Consider the following 24,112-nt stretch of genomic DNA (forward strand, 5'->3'; position numbering starts at 1 on the left):
TCGTGCGAGACTTGATCCCCGCTTCTGCGGCGGCGTAGATATTTAGGTACGTGTGAGAATTGTCCCGAAACCCTGTCCTGCATCTGCCCGGGAGTGGCAATTCAAATCTCGCGGTTGCGACGACCCAAAAAGAACAAGGGGCTTAATCTCCCCTTGGTAAGGGCACGGAGGGTCGCGCGAAACCGTAACAATATATATATTTTTTATTTTTTTATTTTTTTTTGATGCCTCCATTGACGAAGTCGCCGGAGGCATTATGTTTTCAGGTTGTCCATCCGGCTGTCCATTCATCCGTCCATCTGCGATAGGTTTTCGTTACCACCATAACTTGAGAAAGGCTGAATGGATCTTTTTCAAACTTGCTACAGATATGTATAATAATGTAGAGATTAACTGCTTAAATTTTGAGGTCCCGAGGTCAAAGGTCAGAGGTCATGTCAGGTTCCGCGAGGTTCTCCCGCCTCTGGAACAAACTCCCTCACTCTCTTCAATCCCACTCCACCCTCCAGGTCTTTAAAACAGCTGTTCACCACCATCTCTTATCCTCCCCCATCCAAAACATTGATCTTTTCTATCCCCGCTAATTTCGGTCCCCTTGTGTTTTATACCTCTCCCCCCCCCCCCCCCCCACCCCTTCCCACGCCTCCCCCCCCCAAGCCCTCTCCCTCCCACACTTCTCCCTGCTCTCAAATGTTGTGGTTGTGTGCTTCCCCTTCTCTCCCCATCTTGTCTTCCGCTCCCTCTTTTTGTATATTTTGTTTGTCTGGTTGATTTGTTTGTGAAATAAATGTTAGCTCTTTCACGAGCCTCGATTCAGTATACAAAAAAAAAAAAAAAAAAAAGCTGAAGGGATTTAAAGCATAATTGGTACAAGTATTATAATGATGTAATAATGTGGGCGGAGGCATATCGGCCGACGTCATGATGTCGAAGAGTGTTGTTCTAGTTTTTTCTTTACTCGGAAATGTGAAATTTTTATCCATCTAAAGAAATCCAACTCATATTTAGCTAAATATAATCCAACTTGACCTCCCGTCTTACCTCATGATCTTGAACATTTGGATCAGCAAGGTTTTCCATCAGCACAGCCATGCAGTTGATGTAACCACCATGCGCAGCATAATGCAGAGGGGTGCAACCTGCTGAGTCCCGCACATCAGGTGGAACGCTCGAGTGGAGTAGGTAGAGACATATATCAGCATTTCCTCCAAGAGCTGCCCAGTGCAATGGAGAGTGGCCGTCATGATCCCTTACAGCTACAGAAGCACTACCTGGACACCAGACAAGCACTCTCAGAAAGATCCTAACAATGTCCGTTGTTTGCAAACGTGAATATGTAACTTTTTAGTGAGCTTGAGCCAATTCAATATTTGCTAAAACTTCTGTTATTGGCCATCCACTTATTACCTAAGCATTGTCAAGGAATTTGAATCTACCCTCTTCCCAACCCATAATGTATATTCCATACATGTTCCTTCCCTCGATTCTCCTTCACGCCTTTATCCTTCCAACAACCATCCTTCCAGCTAATTATACAATTAATCTGAAGCAGGGATTTGCCTATGGAACGACACAGAATTGCAAACTCTTTCAAAAAATACTGTGGGACCACTAATATTCATACTGTACATGCTGATTCTGTTTGCAGTGTTCTCTTAAATAAATAGATCAATAAAGAAACGGAGAACAACATCTTATGAAGAGCTACACCATTAAGGGTAACAGTATAGAAGAAGAAGACCACTCCTTTTACATCTTCAGATACATACATAGGGCTGCCAAAGCAGTTTACTCGGCTAGTGGGCACAATCCTGGACAACGACATAAAATGCTGCCTGTGGCAGCTTGCAACGCCGGGCATCATATGAAGCCTATAACTGTGAAAGGGTTAATAAGAAAGTTCAAAATTTCGATAAATGTAGCTTCAAAGATCTGCATATTTAGGAAACACAGGCAATGCCAATGGATTGTTTTGATAAATGTGAGCTGGGTACCCAAATAAAGAGACGTATGCACTGCTCACAATATGAAATCAAATTGATAATATAAAATATAAACGTGTTTATATAACTTTAGGTAGGGAGGATCATTCAATGCAGAAACCAAAATAACAGTCTAAAAATCAATAAGCAATATCACCATCACAGATCAATGACAATAAACTAAAATCAATACAGCAAATCTACTGTTCACAATGAAATGGAAACAAGATACGACTGGAGAAAGTATTTTCCTCCATATATATTCCATCAAGCTAGCCACATTAACCCCACGCTAATCACCTCTTGCATTAGCACGTTACATGTATTTATGCACCCCAGCACCTTGCATTTATTTATGTTAAACTGCATCTGCCAATCTTTTGCCTGAACTAGGAAAATATCTGGACTTTCCTTCTGGTGTTTAATATTTATCAAGTTGGGATCTGAATGGATAAATACCAGAGGCCATTAACACATAATTAGGGGCAGATAGAATAGAAGAACATTAGAGGGGATTAACTCAGGAATCATTTAGCAGGCAAATTACTGTAGCAGCATGTGATCAATCCATTGATTTCAGATTAGGAATAGCTACGATATCTGGAATGATGATACCTTTGGTACCATTGTGGACCGCGGTCCACCTTTTGAGGGCCCTTGGCATGAATCGCCCTGCAATCAATATAGTACCCCTATGCTGAACCCTATACATTCTACATGGCAGCTATGTCATTCCTCAAATGTGGTGACCAGAACTGAATACAAAATTCTAGATGAAGCCTCACTAAATTCCTATAGCATTAGCACTACCTCTTTTGATTTATAATTTACCCACCCCTTCCCTGTCCCCCTACAAATACAACTTAAAGTCCTGGAAGCTTTACATGTAGCTGCCTGGCAGTGTGCCGTCTGCAACTTCCCTCCCCCACGCCCCCTCCCCCCGACCCCCACACCTTATCTATTACCATCATCCCAAGATCCTTGGCCCAGTTGTATAAAACCCCCTTAAACTTAAAGAAAGATTTCACTTAAGGTACGCTGTAATTCCTTAGCTAAGGATTTCCTTAAGTGCTGATGCATAAACAACCCTTAAGGACAACGATTCTCTTAAAGTTAAGGAAATCCTTCGGAGCCATTGCTATGCCAGGCAACCAATCAGATTAGGGATAGGAATAGGCGCCCAAAAGCAAGAACACGTAATTTTAAATGACACTTGTTATATGTTGCATGGGAAATACGTGCGGATGAAGGAGGAATAAAATGATTCTTGTCTAAAATTCATTAAATTCTCATTGGGCATCTTATTACTTCTGCCACCGAAGGTGGGCGGAGTTTATGGCCCAGTTGCCTAAATCATCCTTGAGCAAAAATTTGAGGATTCCCTCAACTATTCCCTTTAGGACATCCTTAAGTTGATGGTTGCACATATGAATAATCCTTAACTTTTTCCTTAAACCCTTTTTAAAGTTTTCCTTAACCCCCCCTCCCATTTCCTTAACCACGAACCTTTGGGTTTCCAAAAGACGCTCTTCAAGGGTGATTTGCTTCTAATGAAAACTTGCTTCTAATTGGTGGAGAAAAGCCAATGACAGGGGGCGTGGCTCTCTTCACTTTGAGAAAGGATTTATGGAAAAACTTAAGGATATTCATATATGCAACCATCCTCAAATTAAGAATGTCCTTAAGGGAAAAGTTAAGGAAATCATAAAATTTGTCCTTAAGGATGCTTTATGCAACCAGGCCCTTCTCCTTTGTGACAAGCTCTAAGACTACCCCTTGCATTATGTAACCAACTTTTCATTGTTCTTACCCATGGCCAGCACCTTACATTTATTTATGAGAAACTGCATCTGCCAATTATTTGCCTAAAATAGGAAAGTATCTAGACTTTCCTGAATCTCATCACCCCCCTCTCTGCTATCTACCTTAACTCCAAGCTTTGTATAATCTGCTGCAAGTTTATAAAGCCGACTAGTATCCCCACTATCCAAATCATTGATGTAAACTATAAATAACTAGCAACGGTACCCGCCTTACAGGTGGGGCTTCAAATGGGAGGCCAAAATGAAAAGGCAAAATATCGGAAATTGAAGGCTTTTATTTTATTTTAAACGGTTTATATAAACATCCGTTAAATCATATCACACGCAAATCATCAAAATCTAAATAGTATTTGTAGAATTTCAATAAAAGCCACATCACTGTTCATATCGGTAAATATTATTCCATAGTGTTTGGAAAAACTGGAAAATTGGAAAAATTGAAAATTGGAAAAATTGGAAAATTGGGAAAACAATATAGCCTATTTACTCCAGGGGGTCCCAGGCCTACCCACCCAAAATTTCGTTGCGATCAGTTCAGCCGTTTTTGCGGTACCTGGGAACAGACGGACAGACAGACAGACAGACAGACAGATGGACAGACATTTGGTGAATTATAGTAAGATAATGGTCCCAGTACTTTTACTTACTGTACATCCTCCTAGCCAGACATCTTTCTACTCACAGCCACTCGTTGCTTACTATCCCTCATCCAGTTTTCAATCCAGTTAGCTACTCCTCCAGCCTTTACCTTAGCTAACTATCTCTGATGTTGTACCTTATCAAATTCCTTCTGAAAGTCTACAAATACGATATCCACTGCACTTCCCTAATCGACACATTCAGAAATTGCTTATGGAACTCCATTACATTTGTTAAACACAACCTCCCTTTGGTGAATCAGTACTGACCACCTTTAATTAGTTCGAAATTATTGAATGGTTCCCTATCCGTTCCTTAATTAACCTATCCAACACCTTCCCTCCAACTGAAGTCAAGCTAACAAGTGTATAAGCTCCCCAAATCTGCTGTGGATCATTTCTTAAATAGTTGTGCGACATTTGCCACTCTCCAATATTCTGGTACCTGTCTTTACTCCGAGGAGTTATCTATTAAAGATTCAACACTTATCTGCTCTGAGACCTTCTCAATACTCTTGGATGTATATTGGTCGACCTGAGCTCTATCATCTCTTGATTTTTCTAGCCGTTTCTTCACTTCTTCCACTCTTACTTGGATCTCTTCTTAAAGTCCTTGCTTACCCATGAGATAGATACCCTCAGCTAATGGAAGTTCCCCTGACTGTTCCTATGTAAATGTGGAAGCAAAAAAAAACTATTTAATAATCCTGCGATCTCACCCTCGTCTTCCACCAATTCTCCAGCGCTATTCCTCAATATGCCCATCCTCCTCTTAACCCTGTTCTTAAATAAGATACTTTAAAATGTCTTGCTGTTGTGTTCAATATTCAAAATAACAGGCTGGCCAAACACTTGGAATAGGTCTTTGAATACTGACAAATCACACACTCTCAGTCCCTCTTTCTGAAAGGACTGTCTTGAACCTTCTCTCCCCCCCACCCCCCCCCCCCCCCTCGTCTAATCTACTTTCTCAACAACTCTCTTAAAGAAGTTCAGTTATTGAAACTCCTGGGTCTAACTATCAGCCATGATCTTTCTTGGGCAAACCACATTTCAAAGTGGGACTCCAAAAAGCAGCCGCTGACTGGGCGTCCTCTGTGGTACTAAGTCCTTCCTTGGCACCCCCGATTTCCTATCCACCTACAATGCCTTCATCCATAGCTTGATGGAGTACTGCTCTCCCTTCTGGGCTGGCTCCTCTACCTCACATATTGCTTACCTTGACGCCATGGAAACCAAGACCTTAAATAATATTGGAATCTCCCACGATGAAGCTGAGTCTATGGGCCTATCTATCACTTTTCCATCGCAGACAGGTCAATGGTCTCTCTATCTTATACCGCTGCCCTTCTGGTCTTGCACCCTCTGTTCTTTCCATTCTTTGTCCCCCCTACCCCTGCTCTAGGTTATTGCAGGGCACAAATGGTTCACCAACAATCCCCTTCTGGGGAAACTCCCAAAATCCAGGTTCACTGCTCACCTCCACTCATTCACTCATCATTTTTACTTGCTTGTGGAACAAACTTCCACATCTTTTTCAATCTAATTCTTCCTTCCAGGTCTAGACAGCTGTTCTCCCACCATCTCAGATCATCCCCAGTCCAAAACCATGATATTTTCCACCCTCATTAACCTCCATCTCACCTGCTATACTCCCACCTTCCAAATTTCCATTTTCTTTTTCCTGAGTGTCTTCTGCATCCATCTTCTCCACTACATTTGTCCTCCCCTCCACCACCCCTCAATCCTCCCCAGACCCATTATTTTGTCAAAATCTCCCTCTGTGATGTCTGCTGATGACGTCATTGCAGAGCCAACGTTAGTTGGTAGCTAACAGAGTTGAATGTTACAGTTTAATGAGTTTAATGCTCAAACACACCCATACACCCACAGGTTAATGAGTTTTTTATGCACGCACAGGTAAACGAGTAATTGTTCTGCTCGTGTGAAGAGCAGAATAGTGTAGCAGCATAGCAAACCTGTTGTGCATTTTGTGATACAAGCACCAAATTTGGCACAAATGTACATTAATATGTTGCGAACATTTTCAGATATTGGGCCACTTGAAATTCCGTAATTTTTTTTTTCAAATTTTTTCAAATTTCGTAATTTCAAATTTTTCGGGTGACACCGTCACAATTTCGGTCTTCGAGGCCGGCCGATATAGTGGGGCGGCTTAGCCCAAATATTCAAAAGAATTGTGCATTTTGTGATACAAGCACCAAATTTGGCACAAATGTACATTAATATGTTGCGAACATTGTGTGGTCAGCAATGAAGACGAGAGTCTGAATTACATGTATGCAAAAGACCTTGTGAACCAGTGAAGCAAATACACGGGTAAGCATGAATTAAATCTAGGGCATGATATAATTTCCATGATGTTTACCTCTACACTCAATGGTGGAAGGAGGTAATGTTTTGATCCCAGCTTGTCTGTATGTCTGTTTGTCTGTTAGTCCACAAAATTCCAGACAAAGCTTGTAGTAGTGGTAGTTGTAGTGGTAGTGGTGATAACAGAAATTGATATATAGAACTGAACTTATATTATTATTATATGCAGAAAATAACTTCATTTCTATATGCCCTGCAGTGGACAGGTTAATTGGTTTATGCACTGAAGGGGTCACCCTGGTGTGCACTGTTGTGTTCTGCCTCACTGAGTTGTTCAGGTATGATGTACTCAGCACAAGCTTCCGGTCGGCCCGGAGGTGGGGGTGCGGGGCCTGTCACGGAACGTCAAAACAAACGGCCTGCCGGGGCCGCCCAAAAGTCGGGCGTGAGGGGCGCGTCCACTAATGGAACGCCTCTCGCTTCCCAGATCGAGGGCCACGTGGTCAGGAGAACCTCGTCCCTTCCGGTCACACTTTGCCTATCGGCCGGCCTCGAAGACCGAAATTGTGACGGTGTCACCCGAAAAATTTGAAATTACGAAATTTGAAAAAATTAGAAAAAAAAAATTACGGAATTTCAAGTGGCCCAATATGTGAAAATGTTCGCAACATATTAATGTACATTTGTGCCAAATTTGGTGCTTGTTTCACAAAATGCACAATTCTTTTGAATATTTGGGCTAAGCCGCCCCACTAGAATGAGTATATAAAAGCGGAAGTGGACACTGCTGAAGCGTGGTGCATGCGATTGTTCTCAACTCCCTTCAGTTGCAATTTACAGAACCTTCCTGGTCCTGCATTTACAACATTTACAGGAGAGCCTTCGGATTGGTGTCATCCACTTGTGGTTACTCCAAAACCTAATGGTCGCATTCGCATGTGCGTGGATTTCCGTATGTTGAACCGCCACATCAAACGCCCTGTATATACCCTCTCATCACACCTGCTGAGGCAGTCTCGCGTGTGAAGAACACTTGCTTCTATACTGTATATGATGCGACCAAGGGATACTGGCAAATTCCTCTGGACGAGGCCAGCCAATCCCTTACCGTATTCATGACACCGTGGGGTCGGTTCAAATACTTGCGATCTCCAATGGGCCTCAACGCAAGTGGAGATGAATAATGTTACAGAGGTGACATCGCTCTTGAGGGAATCCAAAATACGGTCAGGGTCGTCGATGATATGCTAACCTATGGACCGACACTCCATGAGCATGTTCAACAGGTGCGGAATGTACTTCTCTGATGTCGGGAACATGGCATCACATTGAACCCACAAAAAATTTTACTTTGCTCAGGACAGTGTCAAATTTTGCGGCTACATCATTAATCGCGAGGCGTCGCATCGGATCCGGGCAAACTAAGTGCTATTGTGGACTTTCCCACACCTACCAACATCACCGACTTACGGTCATTCCTTGGTTTGGTTAATCAGTTGGATAGCTTTTCCACTGCAATTTCGACAGCTTCGGGTCCTCTCCGGAGTTTATTGAAGAAGGGATCAGTCTTTGATTGGACTGCCGATCATGACAGCGCATTTCTTGCTACCAAGCATGTTCTGACATCACCACCTGTCCTTGCGCACTTGACCCTTCATTACCTATGATGATACAGACCGATGCGTCTCGTCTCAATGGACTAGGGTTTGCATTGCTCCAGCAACACGGCGATCTGTGGAAACTTGTTCAGTGTGGGTCTCGTTATCTCAGTGATGTCGAGGCTCGTTATGCGATGATCGAGCTCGAAGCTCTGGCTGTAGTTTGGGGCATGAAGAAATGCCGACATTGCCTACTGGGCCTACCCATATTTCAGCTTGTCATCGACCACAAACCGCTTGAACCCATATTGAACACCTACACTTTGGACGCTATCGAAAACCCACGTCTGCAACGACTCATGGAGAAATTGTCTCTCCACACATTTACAGCAACGTGGACGAAGGGATGTGAGCATGCCATCCCAGACGCTCTATCACGCCACCCAGTGGATAGCCCATTGCCAGATGATGAGGAGGCGGAGATACACGTTCAACATCACATACACCAAGTCATCTTGGCGGCAGTAGCGAACAGCGATGATGGAAGCTCTCCGAAAAGACCGACTGGACAACCCTCCCATCCCCTTTCTGAATAATCCTCTCCAGGAAGTTCTGTCACTCAAGCTTTTGGGTCTCACTATCTGCCATGATCTTTCCTGGGAAAACCACATTTCAAATCTGGCCTCCAAAGCCAGTCGCCGACTGGGCATCCTCCGTCGTGCGAAGTCCTTCCTTGGCACACCTGAGCTCCTCACCACATACAAGGCTTTCATCCGCAGCTCAATGGAATACTACTCGCCCCTCTGGGCTGGTGCTCCTGCCTCACACCTAGCTCGTCTTCACGCTGTTGAAACCAAAGCGTTCAGAATCATTGGAATCTCCCGCGATGAAGCTAAGTCCAAGGGCCTCTCACTCACTCACCGCAGGCAGGTTGGTGGTCTTTCCGTCTTCTACCGACTCCTCTCTGGCCTTGCCCCCCCAGCTCTCTCTGGGCTCTGTCCCGCAAATATTCCTGCAGGTCGCACAAGATCTGCCTGCAACCCTCTTATGGTTAAACTGCCAAAATCAAGACTCTCTGCTCACCTTCACTCCTTCATTCCTCTTTTCTCCCACCTCTGGAACAAACTCCCTCACTCTTTTCAATCCCACTCCACCCTCCAGGTCTTTAAAACAGCTGTTCACCACCATCTCTTATCTTCCCCCATCCAAAACCTTGATCTTTTCTACCCCCGCTAATTTCACCACAATTCCACTTTTTTGAAATACCAATTTCTGTCCTGGAAGTCCTTGGTGCCCTTGTGCTTTATACTTCTCCCACCACCCCCCTCCCCCTTCCCACGCCTCCTCCCCCCAAGCCCTCTCCCTCCCACACTTCTCCCTGCTCTCAAATGTTGTGTTTGTGTGCTTCCCCTTCTCTCCCCATCTTGTCTTCCGCTCCCTCTTTTTATATATTTTGTTTGTCTGGTTGATTTGTTTGTGAAGTAAATGTCAGCTCTTTCATGAGCCTCGATTCAGTATACAAAGAAAAGAAAAAAAAAGAAGTCAAGATCATCTATGTGATCCTATGCTCGATAAACTCCGTGTGGAAGCACGACGCGATGAGGAATACTGCTTACTAGCTCAGGCAGTAAATACTGGCTTTTCAGCAAACTGTAGCGCATGGGACCATCGCCTCAAGGCTTACTTTGGGATACGTGATCAGCTATCAAGTGCCGATGACATCGTACTCTACGGTCAGCGCATTGTCATACCTCGTGCAGCACGTACGGAGGTATTGAATCGACTACACGACTCACATCAGGGCATGGAACGTACAAAACGCCGAACTCGACAGACTGTGTATTGGCCAAATATCAACAACGATATTGCCAACGTGACTCACTCATGTACTGTGTGTCAGGAGCGAATGGCCAGCCTTCAGAAGGAACCATTAATGAGCGATACACTACCACGGCGTGTGTTTGAGGAGGTATCTGCCGATTTTTTCCCCACGCAGGAAAATCGTATATGGTCTACGTCGACCGCCTCTGTGGGTGGCCATGCATCTATTTTTTCACGCGTGACCCCACGTCACGTGACCTCATCCGAACTCCACGGTTATTCTTTGTGGATCTGGGTGTCCCAGTTCGTCTTCGAACCGATGGCGGCCCACAATTTGCATTCTATGAATTCCGAAAATTAATGGACCGCTGGGGAGTTAACCATGGCTTCTCCACACCATACCTTTCACGCTCGAATGGACATGCAGAAGCAGCGGTCAAAGCCATTAAGACACTGGTTGCTAAGACTACACACAACGGCAATCTCGACGATGATACATTTTTCCGCGGCTTGCTCGAATGGCGAAACACGCCACACACATCTGGAAGTTCACCAGCTCAAATTCTCTTCAGGCATCCAACACGTACTGCTCTTCCTGGACATCAGCGCACTTTCACACCCGAGTGGCAGATGGCTGCTGCCGAGTGTGATGCCAAAGCCGCCAAGATACGGGGGAAAACCAGCATGCATTACGACCAATCGTCCAAACCTCTCACGCAATTTCGTGTCAGCACGGACGTGTTGGTACAAGATCCACAGACGAGGCATTGGGATAATACCGGTGTGGTCGTCGGTGTTGGACATTGTTGTGATTGGTACTACGTACTGCGTAGTGACGTCTGGGGCGTGGCTTCAGTGGTTAATGGCGGCTCGTCATGATGGCCGTGTGATCTGTGAGAGCTTGGTATCGTCTTTAATAAACCACTTTATTAAAGGAGATTCCTGAACTTACTACATGGTGGCAGCGCAGGATCGTGAAGATCAACAAGCAGTTTGACGTTTGGTCTTGTTTTCTTTGCGGATTACCACGGCGGCACGTTCCATGTTGTTTCAACATGGCGAAGTTCCCGACAATGGACTGGTCCAGCTCGGAGCTGGTGGAGACCTTCAAGTTATTCAAGCAACGAATGAACTTGGTGCTGTCGGACGAGGGCATCGATACTAAAGCCAGACAGGCCATCAAGATTCAGATTGTTGTGGGAGACGAAGGACTGAGGCGGATCAATGCATCGACTCTGAGTGAGGATGATAAAAAGGATCCGGATGAATTATATAAATTATTCGAGGATCAGTTGGACATTCATGTAAACTTTCGGATTCACCGGCTGGAAATGCTGAGATTTCGGCAGCAAGAAGGAGAGTCCATTGATGATTTCGTCAACCGATGCCGACGGAAGGGAAGGTTGTGCAATTTCTCCGAAGCAGAACTCTCGGAACGGATTATCGAGTTGATTGTTGCGAGCACCCCACATGTTGATTTTCAAAAGCATCTGCTCGACCAGGAGATCGGGTACGACGTGGACCTGCTAGGATTACAGAGCTGCCTGTGGACCTTCGTCTGTACTGGCCATACCGTGATGAAATTGGTATTTGTGACGGTGTTCTCTTCAAAGGTCGACAGGTACTAATTCCAGAGCAGCTACGGAAGGATATCCTCGACCAGCTCCATGAGGTGCACATGGGGATCGAAAAGACAAAACGTCTAGCACGCGAATGTGTTTACTGGCCAAGTATATATCTGGACATTGAGAGGGTTGTCAGAACATGTAAGGCATGTCAAGAGAACCAACCAGAACAAAGGCGTGAGGCTATGATAGCTCATGAGATACCAGCGGTACCATGGACAAAGGTAGCCAGTGATATGTGTGAGCTACACGGGCAGACCTACCTCTTGGTGACGGATTATTACACCAAGTACCCAGTTGTGAAGAGAATGGAATACACGACGAGCAGTGCAGTAGCCAAGGCCACATCTGAATGTTTCAGTATGTTCGGCCCACCTCTGGAGATCATATCGGACAATGGACCTCAATATGTGGGTAAGCCGTACCGTGATATGTGTACCAAATGGAATGTAAAACACACGACAACATCGCCAAGGTATTCACGCAGTAATGGATGGTTGAGAGACAAGTTCAAACAGTGAAGAACATGATCAAAAAGTGTATTAGATCAGGGAGTGACATAGATATTGCACGACAACACCTGAGGTGCACACCTGTAGATTCCCACCTCCCAAGTCCAAGCGAAATGCTGTTCAACCGGCCCATACGCACCAACCTACCAAGTCGTTTGTTGGTTCCTGCACAACAAAGGCATCAGGAAATTCAGGAACGATTGAAGGAATGTGGAGACCGGATGGTGAAGCAATACAACAGAACGGCTGGGCCGCAATTACCTGAATTGGCTATTGGACATCGGGTTCGGATTCTGAAGAAGGACACGCACCAATGGTACCCCAGGAAAGTTGTGGCTCGCTGTAATGAACCCCGCTCGTATATAATACAGACGCCTAACGGGACGCATCTTCGAAGAACCAGGGCACACTTGCGTGAACTTCATCCACCCGATTGTGGAGCCAAGTGGAAGGACGAACCGACCCAACCAACACATCAAAGTCTACCAACTGCTCGACACGTACCTTTCAACAACGACGCTTCAGCAATGGAAACTAATGGCTGCTCCAGCTCCAAGGATGACGAGAGTGCTGAGACAACAAGGCCGGACAACTCACCGTACTCGACCAGATCAGGCCGTGTGATTCAAAAACCATTGAGATATTGTGATAGTGAATAACGACCACCAGAAATCAGCCCTTGTAATGTTAGTGCAGAGACAATGCGTTGATTGGAATGATTCTGTGTTTTCTCTGTTTTAGCTAATCATACTGAGCAGTAATTACATTTTGGTTAAGAGTTATAACAGTAACCCCAGTTCCCATCTATGTGTGGTTCAAGTTGTGTCTGATTGTGTTTATTGTTTTGATCTAGTTTAGTAGTGTTTTGTTGCATACAAACATAATAATTTCAATGAAAGGGAGATGTTGTGATTGGTACTACGTACTGCGTAGTGACGTCTAGGGGCGTGGCTTCAGTGGTTAATGGCGGCTCGTCATGATGGCCGTGTGCTCTGTGAGAGCTTGGTATCGTCTTTAATAAACCACTTGATTGAAGGAGATTCCTGAACTTACTACAGACATCGCCGGGACTATCATGTGAAACTGCTGTCGGGCAGAGTTTATTGGAGGAACCCGTGTTTCCTTCGTCAGTATGCCCCTCAATGCTCTGCTATGGATGGTGAGGGTCAAAAGCCATCTACTGTTGGGAGCAAGGACAGACCAGCTTCCTACCCACCGAAGCGAGTGAGATTTGACTTACCACTCCGTCGCAGCCCACGCGATCGCGGGGCACCTACGCGACTCGATTTGTAAATTGTTATGCATGAACTGTTGCTCTATATTGCTTTGTGTTCTTGTTACCACACGTATGGTTATGGGCAGGGATGGTAGTATGTAGCTACTCATGCTGATTGTGATTGATTTTATTGATGGTCGTATGTACTCATACATGTTGATCGATTTGGGGGACTGTCACTTCTTGGAAACCTCCTCCATATGTCGTCGGTTTGAAGGGAAGGGGAGATGTTGGATACTGTAAAACCCTTTGGTATTACACATGACGTATTATGTAAACCTGTTTCCGTTTCCGGGTAGGCGGAGTCAGTTGCTCGATGATGCCCTGCAGCTGAAGGCTTTCGTGTTCGGTCACTGTGTTGTTTGAATAAACTCCGATGTTCATCTCTGCCTCCTTGAACTTTTAACACCATGGTGGTATGTAACCATTCTTGTTGTCATGTGATTTACGTTGAAACATATCCGTGGTAAATCTGTGAGTATGGCGTTACTCAGCGAACAAGAGTTGCTCAATGTTTGTCAACAAGGATACGCCAAGATGGCGCCGTTCATATTCGTACTATCTGCTTGTTAACCCAACCCGTATCTGACAGTGTTATTCATGTCTTATTCTAGTTTCATGGAGCTTTAATGAATGAAGTGTTATTGGAGCTGTAACGAAGTCTGTCCGTTTTTGTTTTTTTTGTCATTAATGTTAGCTCTTACACGAGCCTCGATCTTGTATACAAAAAAAGAAGAAATGTTTCTTATCTGCTCTGGAAATAAAAGCTTCTGTATTCCACCCATGATCCTTCATCCTCATTCGTCGAAACCTGCGAAAATCCCCACAGTAGCATACACCTAGCTGCTGTCACACCCTCCATTTTGTCTTTCAACTCAGCTGGTCGTGTTTCGACACCCTCTCTGTACTGTTCCTTTTGTCCTGTTGTGTCTTGATCGAGTCAGTGTTCCAGCTCTTCCATGAACCTCGACTCTGCATACAATACCAATCCTAAAGAAGTTTAACACAGGACAGACCTTCAATGAGTGCTTGAACAACATCCTTGTGGCCCATCTCACAGGCTCGTACCAGTGCTGTGTGATGCATCCCATCTACAGCGTCAATTTGTGCGCCGAGGTTTAGCAGTAGTCTCACTGTACCCACATGGCCGGAGAAAGCAGCTGCGTGCAGAGCTGGAGCAAGAACACATTGGGTTAGAAAATAAACGTGTTTTATTCAAATATTGAGATGCCTGATGTCGAAAATACACGCCCCTAAAATGGTCAACTCGTACAATGTCGTCTACATAGCCCATTGTTCAATCAAGCATTCAAGCAGGTTGTTACTCCAAATGTATTTTTATTTTTAACCTATTGCAAGTTGATGCTACAACACTTGTACACGTGTTCTCTCTTGTCACAGTTCAACCTCTCCTTAGTTTGTTCATCATATTGATGGGGAAAAAGTTATTTTCCGAATTCAATATGGATATTTTAAGTGGTGCAGATATTCTGAATCTATCCACAAAATCGTTGATGAATGGCCATCATTGTTGTTTGGGTGTGGTTTGTCGCATGGTGGAGGCTTGAAATCTGGATTTTAAGCCAACAACTTTAACCATTAAGCCACTACTAGGGATATATGTTAAATATATCCCTAAACCCTAAACCTATATGACCCTAAACATACCAGTAAATCCACCAAGGAATGGCTGAAAAGAAAGAAATGGAGGGTTCTGGAATGGCCAAGTCAAAGCCTGGATCTAAATCCCATCGAGATGTTGTGGGGGGATTTGAAACGAGCTGTGCATGCAAGAAACCCCTCAAACATCGCACAGCTGAAAGAATTCTGCATGGAGGAGTGGGCAAAAATTTCTCCCAGTCAATGCCAGAGACTGGTAGACAGTTATAAGAAATGCCTACTTGAGGTTGTTTCTGCGAAAGTGGGCAATACCACCGATTAGAGCCAAGGGTGTACTTACTTTTTCCACATGCGAAATTTGCATTTATGTTTATTTTAATTGTACAATGGACTACAAAATGTAAATGTTTCATGATATTTGTTATATTATATCACCTTTATCTCTCCATATTGTTGAAATGAAGATCAAATAGCTGTATGTTGAAATATGTTGAAAAAGTCAAAACTTTACATGGGGTGTACTTACTTTTTCACATGACTGTATATATATATATATATATATATATATATATATATATATATATATATATATATATATATATATATATATATATATATATATATACGTATGCAGTTGTTTGGAAGTGCATTGGAGATTAACTCATCGACAATTTAAAAAAAACAGGAATTACAGTGCATTCAGAAAGTATTCAGACCCCTTCACTTTTTTCACATTTTGTTATGTTGCAGCCTTGTGCTGAAATCGTTTAAATTCATTTTTCCCTCATCAATCTACACTCAATACCCCATAAGGACAAATAGAAAACAGGATTTTAGAAAGTTTTGCAAATTTATTAAAAAGAAAAAACTGAAATATCACATTGACATAAATATTCATACCCTTTGCTATGACACTTGAAATTTAACTCAGGTGCCTCCCATTTCTCTTGATCATCTTTGAGATGTTTCTACACCTTGATGGGAGTCCACCTGTGGTAAATTGAATTGATTGGACATGATTTGGAAAGGCACACACCTGTCTCTTTTTGGTCTCACAGCTGACAATGCACATCAGAGCAAAAACCAAGCCATGATGAGGTCGAAGGAACTGCCTGCAGAGCTCAGACAGGATTGTGTCGAGGCACAGATCTGGGGAAGCCCACAAAAAAAAATATCTCTGCTGCATTGAAGGAGGGGAGGGGAGGGGGGAAGGGAAGGGAAGGGGGGGAAGGGAAGGGGAGGGGAGGGGGGAAGGGGAGCAGTCAGAAGTGGAGCTCTTTTATGGAGAATTTACATCTTAAAGGGGAGGGGAGGGGGGATAGGGAGAGGGAGGGGAGGGGGGCGGGAAGGGGAGGGGAGGGGGGAAGGGGAGCAGTCAGAAGTGGAGCTCTTTTATGGAGAATTTACATCTTAAAGGGGAGGGGAGGGGGGATAGGGAGAGGGAGGGGAGGGGGGCAGGAAGGGGGAGGGGGCAGGAAGGGGGAAGGGGACGGGAGGGAAGGGAGGGGAGGGGAGAAGGAGGGGGGAAGGGTGGGGAGGGGGGGTAAGGGGGAAGGGTGGGGAGGGGGGGTAAGGGGGAAGGGGAGGGCAGGGGGGAGGCAGGAGAGGAAGGGGAGTGGCTCACGTTTCTGAGTGAATGTGGCTCACGTTTCTGAGTTAAGTGTGATGCCGATCAGGAAGAAGAAGAAGCCATACTACCAAATTTGTACACTTCCGGAATTGTTCGATTTATTTGCATTCAAATGTCTAGTAATTGTTTTGTATTTATTTATGCGAATGTGTACTTGTATATGACTGTCATTCATTTAAAAAGGCTTCGGTACTATCGAGCGATTTTTATTTTTTATTTTTGGTTCACGAGTTATCAAACAGAGTGACCACTATATTCGCCATGGGTGTGTGTCTGTCTGTCTGTCCGCAGCATAACTACCCGATGATATCATCTGATCTTGATGAAACTTGGGGGGGAGGTTGATATCATGATCTAGTTGTGTCCTGCCTAGAGTGGGCATATTGCGCCCATTGTGGGTGGAGCGACGCCTGAAAAAGATGTCTTTTTAGGGGGTAATCGAGTTCAAGCTACATCTTCTACGAGGGAGTGGTGGAATCTGACAGGGGTTTCGGTATTTGGTTTGGCCAATGTCATGTGTCTAGCCCCACGGAGCTCGATTTTTCATTTTCGCCCCAACGTCAAGGTCACAAGGTCACAAAATTTATCAAAGTCGATTTTTGATGGTTTTATTACATTGTTCGCTTCCTGATGGGGTGAAATGTCGTACATGATCTGATATTATCACATACATCATGAAATACAAGTTTTCCAACAAATTTCAGAATCTTCGACCTTTGACCTTTGAAGGTCACAAAGGTCAAAGCTTCAAAGTTGTTGGAATCGAACCAAATTTTCAGTATTGTGTTGCTAACTAACCTCATAACTGATTATACATTATTTTCTATCTCATTTCAAGGTCAGTAACCTTAGTTTTGACATTTCCGGGCCTGACCTGTCCAGGCCTGTTTCGGTTATAGTCCGTCCTTTGTCATTGAATACTGCTCGCTCGTGAACCATCGTCGTCTCCTGACTTGTATTTTTTTTAAACTCCGAAAAAACGAACCTTTTTTTTCAAATTTTTTTTTTTGGGCCTAAAACACTCCCAGGCACTCACTGATGAACCTCTGACAGTTTGATGAAGATCCGTTCAGCCATCTATGAATAAAACGCAGACACACACACACACAGACAACTCGTGTTTATATACAGACTTGGCATTTAATATGGAATATTTTTTTTGTGGGGGTGAACTTACTTTTCAAGATGACTTAGAACCAAAAGTTCATTGGAATTATGTTGAAATTATTCTAGCTTTTGTTAATGTGACCTTTAAAAGAAACAAAAACCACATTTGACATTTCGAAGCAAATAAATTGATCCTTGAAAGTGATGTAAACTGATATCGAACTCAATTCACGGACAGTACTGTGTTAAACTTCTGTACGTTTTCCAGAAGTATCTCTTTATTTTGCACATTAGCCAAAAAAAATTTCAACAAATACAAAAGCTAAATTATGACTGGGATTACAGACAGTAAAATTACAGTTCAGTACTTCGTGTAACCCCCACGAGCATTCAGGAGAGCACATACACGTCGAGGCATGCTGTTCACAAGATTTGCCAAGGTTTGGACAGGAATCGCTTGCCATGCAGTGACAATAGTCTGCTGCAATTCACGCACAGAGGTCGACTGCTCGTCCAAGTTGTCGATTTGATGCGTTAATTCTGCCCACAAGTTCTCTATCGGATTCATATCTGGGGACATGGCAGGCCACTCCATATGCTCTACACCACGGTCAGCAAGAAAGTGTTGGATCATGCGAGCACGATGAGGCCGTGCATTGTCATCTTGGAAGACAAAGTTTCCTCGAAAGGCTGCACGAGCAAATGGAAGCAATGATTCTTCCAGAATGACCCTGTACTTGAACTGGTTCAGGTTTCCATTCAGAACAACCAGGTCAATTTTGCCCCGTGCATGAAAAGCAGCCCAAACGGTCACCCCACCACCTCCAGCTTGGACTCTTGGCACTATACAATCTTCGTTGTGGGCTTCATGCACTTGTCTGTGCACTCGGACGTGGCCATCTTGACGATAGACCAGAAATCTAGACTCGTCACTGAAGATCACGTGATTCCAGTGTCCTGGCTGCCATTGACGGTGCTCTCTGGCCCACTGCAATCGGCGCTGGCTGTGTTGTCTGGTCAGGCGTGGCTTTCTCAGGGGACGCTTGGCACGATAGCCTGCTTGAACCAGTCGTTGGTTGACTAGCCTTCTGGATACAGGCACATTTGTCAGTTGCTGCCACTCAGCCCTAAGCCGATTAGCTGACTTGGTACGGCCATCGGCCATTGCAGACTAACCAGTGCAGCTGGCGATCATCTCTCCTTGTGGTTCTGCGTGGACGTCCTGGCCTCGGTATTGGAGTAGGGACACCCCTCTGAGCATTTCGTTTCAGGATCTTTGACACCTGACCTTGAGTGATGCCATACTGCCGAGCAGTAGCACGCTGTTTCATGCCAGAATTTCGTAAAGCCAACACTCCATGACAAACAGCATTGTCAAGTTGACGGACCATCTCCAGAGGAAGCGGCAACAACTTTTGTAGACGTGCAGCAGTTGTTTTCCACCAATACAGAACGCAACAACCCTTATATACCCGATTGTGAAGCCAATCGTCAAATGTACCTGTCCTTACATTTTGTCACGCCACCTGTGATATAATCCTGTTATTGACTTCTTGCTGCGACAGACAATCAGTGACATGGTTCTTTCAACAAAGACATCACTGAAGGGTAAAAGAAACTCACCAGATTGATATACTGAGTTGAGAAAGTAAACCCAAGTCAAGAAAAAAAAAAATTCCATATTAAATGCCAAGTCTGTATATATAAATCAGGATTTAAATTTAATTCAAAAATTGATCCAGACGTCTATTCTCTTTCAAACATTCAAACCGACAGAGGTAGTTATTTATCACAGCATGTGTAGAATTTTCACCCTTTTACTCAACTCCGTTTCGCTGTTATTTGGTGGAGCAAAAGGTCAACTGAGCTTTATAGATATTTAGATTAGCACAATGCCACGCCCCTTATGGGCACATGCAAACACTCTTACCCAACCAGACGGCCTACTTATGTACATCGAGATGGCTTTGTCGCGGCATACGGAGCATACCATACCAGAGGTAATATGACTCCATGTAGTGGGTGGATACCAGAGGTAATGTACCGTGTAGCAGGCGGTGCTTATCTGTGTTTGTATTAAAGAAAGAAACACATCCTGAAATTTTCCATCATTATCTGGATCCCAAAACACTGATGTATTGAATTCTTTTGAAACTTACATTGTGTTGAAACATTGGCATGGCTTGGATTGTCGTGTGTGTGTGTGTGTGTGTGTGTGTGTGTGTGTGTGTGTGTGTGTGTGTGTGTGTGTGTGTGTGTGTGTGTCACTATCTTGCACATATGTTTGTAAATCTAGCACTGAAATAGCTCGTGTGCCTAAAATATAGATTTTTTTTTTTATCACTCCATATGATATGTTGGTTAGACTACATCGTGAACGTGCCAGTCATCGACTGCTTGGGTCCAGCTTTTACTCGTGGCCTTTTCACTGCAGTCAGGAACATCACCTGAGTCTGGCGGATACACTGTGTGCGGAGAGAATCGAGTTACTTTGTGTCAATGCTGCAGCCACAATCCCATATCTGTTGGCAGTTGATCAGCTGCAGCCAGTAGGTGGCATTTTTTGGCTGTCAGCCAGCTATAAATGTGACACCTCGACCCAACCTTGAGAGTTGTGTCACAAACAATCATTTAGCACCTTTCCTTTGCGTTATTGCTCTTCCTTCTCCCAAAGTCATCTCACCGCCCCCTCCCCATTCCCCTCCACCACTGCAATGACTCCCCCTGGGAATACATGCATTCCTTTCAATGACTGTTCAGTTGTGCCCTGCTTGTTATTATACTCTGTTGCTTGTCAAAGTTTTGATAAACTCTGTCCCCTCTCTCTCTCTGCTTTCCAGAGGTGTGTCATGTCATCTGTCATATCCGAATTCTGACAGTGAGCTGATTGTTGATTCCCGTGTTGCAGATTGTAATTTCATATCAATTGAGAATGAAAATGATTTTGAAGGTGATTGGTTACACCTGAGCTAATTTACAATTGCTATTATAAGGGGAGGGGGGGGGGGGGGGGACACTTATCCAACCAATATATTCTAGTTTTATATTTTAAATTAATTTTCTGAAATTTGTAGAATTTGTTTTTCACTTGGAAGTTGTGGGTTAAGATGTGCAAATAAAGGTGGAAAAAGTCTGATTTAATGCATTTTAATTTCAGGTTATAAGGCAACAGAAGGTGAAAATTTTGAAAGGGGGTGCAGACTTTCCATAGGCACTGTGCATCAATCAGGCGAAGCAAATAAATTTGTTTATAACCTTGTATCATTTCATATTCGAATTGCTTTGTTTGATATTAGTCAGTCATATAGTACATATGCATACGTAGTTCCACCATGATGGTGAAAAATGTACCCGTTTTAGCTGCAAGCAAAATTAGCAGGCAGAGAGGTGATGGCACAGCAATGGATGTTCTCATTCCAAGATTTCTTTGCTCACCTCTCAGAAGCCACAAATTAAGACCTGGATGAGGAGTGACAATGGCAGAAGCCACTTCACTTCTAATCAGTGCTGATCCAAGTGGTGATTCAACTAAAGTATGGTAAGCCTTGAGAATACGTTAATGAGCAAGACCACTTGTACAAACTACGTTCTGATTATTGAATAACTTTTGCATGTTAACTTTAAGAGTGCCTTTTTGTCACGGAGTTGCGAATATCATAAAATGCAAAATGTACAGGGAGGAGTGATGCCATACTGGCTTTTGCAATAGATGTTATTTCATCTGGAGTGATTACAGAAAAGTATTCAAAAAGTATTTATTTTATTTTTCGTTTCTTATTTGAAAGAAGAAATGATACCAGAATTGTAGATGTGCATAGTGTTTTATGGCCTTGTATCACTTCATAGTGTTTGCAATTCAATGGTGATCATGAAGAATTGCCAAGGGTCTTCCTGTGGTTGTGCTGTAACATTTGTGCCTTGTGGTGAATACACTCATAGGTATCATCATTCATGATGTTATCTACCATGCCGACCAGCACATTGTGGATATATATATACAAAAATATTGGCACCCTTATACCTTACACCTTCTTCAAATAACTCAGAATTTTCTATAAAAATAAGTTGAAATTGAAAAAAGTATTTGGTCTCCACAATTCTTTATTTCACTGTTAATATTACAGAATCTTTGTTTTTTATTCAGAGTTTAATATATCCTTTTAAATCAGAAAATAAAAAGAAATGACATTGACAAAATTATTGACACCCGAGACTTAATATTTGGTATCACAGCCTTTGGACAAAATAACTGCAGTCAAGCGCTTCCTATAGCCATGAATGAGCTTCCTACACCTCTCTACTGGCAGTTTTGCCCACTCTTCTTGTGCAAACTGCCCCAGTTCTCCCTTGAAGGGTGCCTTCTCCCAACTGCTGTTTTCAGATCTCCCCACAGGTGTTCAACGGGATTTAGATCTGGACTCATTTCTGGCCACTTAAGAACTGTGCAGAATTTTGTCTTGAACCATTCCTGGGTGCTTTTTGAAGTGTGTTTGGGGGTCATTGTCCTGCTGGAAAACCCATGACCTTCGACGGAGACCCAGCTTTCTGACACTGGGTTTAACATTGCGCTCCAAAATGCCTTGGGAATCTCCTGATTTCATGATGCCATGCACACATTCAAGGCACCCAGTGTCAGAGGCAGCACAGCAACCCCAAAACATCACTGAACCTCCTCCCTATTTGACTGTAGGGAAGGTGTGTTCTTTTCTTTCAAGGCTTCATTATGGTTTCTGTAAACATAGAGATGATGTGCTTTACCAAAAAGCTCTAATTTGTTCTCATCTCTCCACAGGACATTCTTCCACAAGGATTTTGGCTTGTTGAGGTATGCTTTGCCAAACTCCAGTCATGCTTTCTTTTGTCTCTCTCTCAGCAGTGGGGTCCTCCTGGGTCTACCCATTTCATTGAGTTGGTGACGGATGGTGCGAGTTGAAACTGTCGTACCTTGTGTCTGAAGGTCAGCTTGAATCTGTTTGGCAGTTGATCGAGGTGCTTTCTCCACCATTCGAACTATCCTTCGTTGCAATCTTTGATCAGGTTTTCTATTACGGCGAGATCCAGGGAGGTTGGCTACAGTGCCATGGGCCTTAAACTTCCTGATAACATTGCATACAGTGGACACAGGAACATCAAGGTCTCTGGAGATGGACTTGTAGCCTTGAGATTGACCTGCTAGAAATGTAATTATTTCTAACAAATTCTAAAGGTGCCAATAATATTGTCCGGGTCATTTTAGGATTTCTGTGTTGAATAAGCTAAGACTTAGTATTTTTTTCAGCTTTTTCTGTTTTGTTCCACCACAAACCAAAGAAATACAAATGTGGATACCAAAATATTTTTTAATTTCAACATTTATCTGGAAGAAATGGTGCATTATTTGAAAAAAGTGCAAGGGTGCCAGTATTTTTAGCCATGACTGTATGTGTATATATATATATACAGTGGAACCTTGACTTACGAGTTTAATTCGTTCTGTGACCGAGCTTGTAACTCAAATTGCTCGTTTCTCAAATCAAATTTCCCCATTAAAATGCATTGAAATGCTATTAATCCGTTCCAGCCCGCCAAAAACCACACCAATTTTTTTTTTAATATACAGTATATATAAAAATATCTCGCGCTTTATATTTCACCTGTATGCAGCATACAAGTTGGCAGGATGGCCTGGACTGGAGGTACGCACACTTGACTCTAAAGTCTAAACTGTCCAGCCTGGGTTTGAATCCCGACCCAGCTATAACCTGTCATGTCGGTGTTTCACAGGCAGGGTGATTCATCAATGTGTGTACCGCTAAACTGGGCGCCCCGTTTGCGTCCCATTAGTTGTTGGATGTTAAGGATCTCACCGTGTTTTCCACAAAGAGAAGGCGAGCTATCGCCGGCACTCTGAACAAGTTGTGGCCTGGCATGGCATGAACATGAAAACATGAACATGAACATGAAATGTTCGACATGAACATGAAATTTTCCAAAATAACCAAAATGCGAAAACAAAAATGCAGCGCTATACGACAGAGATACTGTACTTGCACGGCAAGATAACCACGTGACCAGAACCCACCTGGTGGCGTAAACTCAAAATAACCAACATGCGAAAACAAAAATGCAGCGCTATACGACAGAGATACTGTACTTGCACGGCAAGA

At 43.6% G+C, this 24,112-nt stretch overlaps 1 protein-coding gene across 1 annotated transcript in view; it reads right to left on the reverse strand.

Annotated features, from left to right (window-relative positions):
* The window catches only part of INVS (inversin), a 481,353-nt gene that overhangs the window by 101,786 nt on the left and 355,455 nt on the right, over positions 1-24,112 (reverse strand). Inside the window, exons 10-11 of the mRNA XM_078782093.1 lie at positions 14,626-14,781; positions 1,042-1,271 (exon numbers count right to left, since the gene is read on the reverse strand). Of these exons, the coding sequence (XP_078638219.1) occupies positions 1,042-1,271; positions 14,626-14,781 (386 nt within the window). The remainder of the gene's footprint in view (positions 1-1,041; positions 1,272-14,625; positions 14,782-24,112) is intronic.

Source organism: Myxine glutinosa, chromosome 7 (assembly GCF_964187855.1).
Source record: "Myxine glutinosa chromosome 7, kmMyxGlut1.1, whole genome shotgun sequence".
Classification (NCBI taxonomy): Eukaryota; Metazoa; Chordata; class Myxini; order Myxiniformes; family Myxinidae; genus Myxine; species Myxine glutinosa.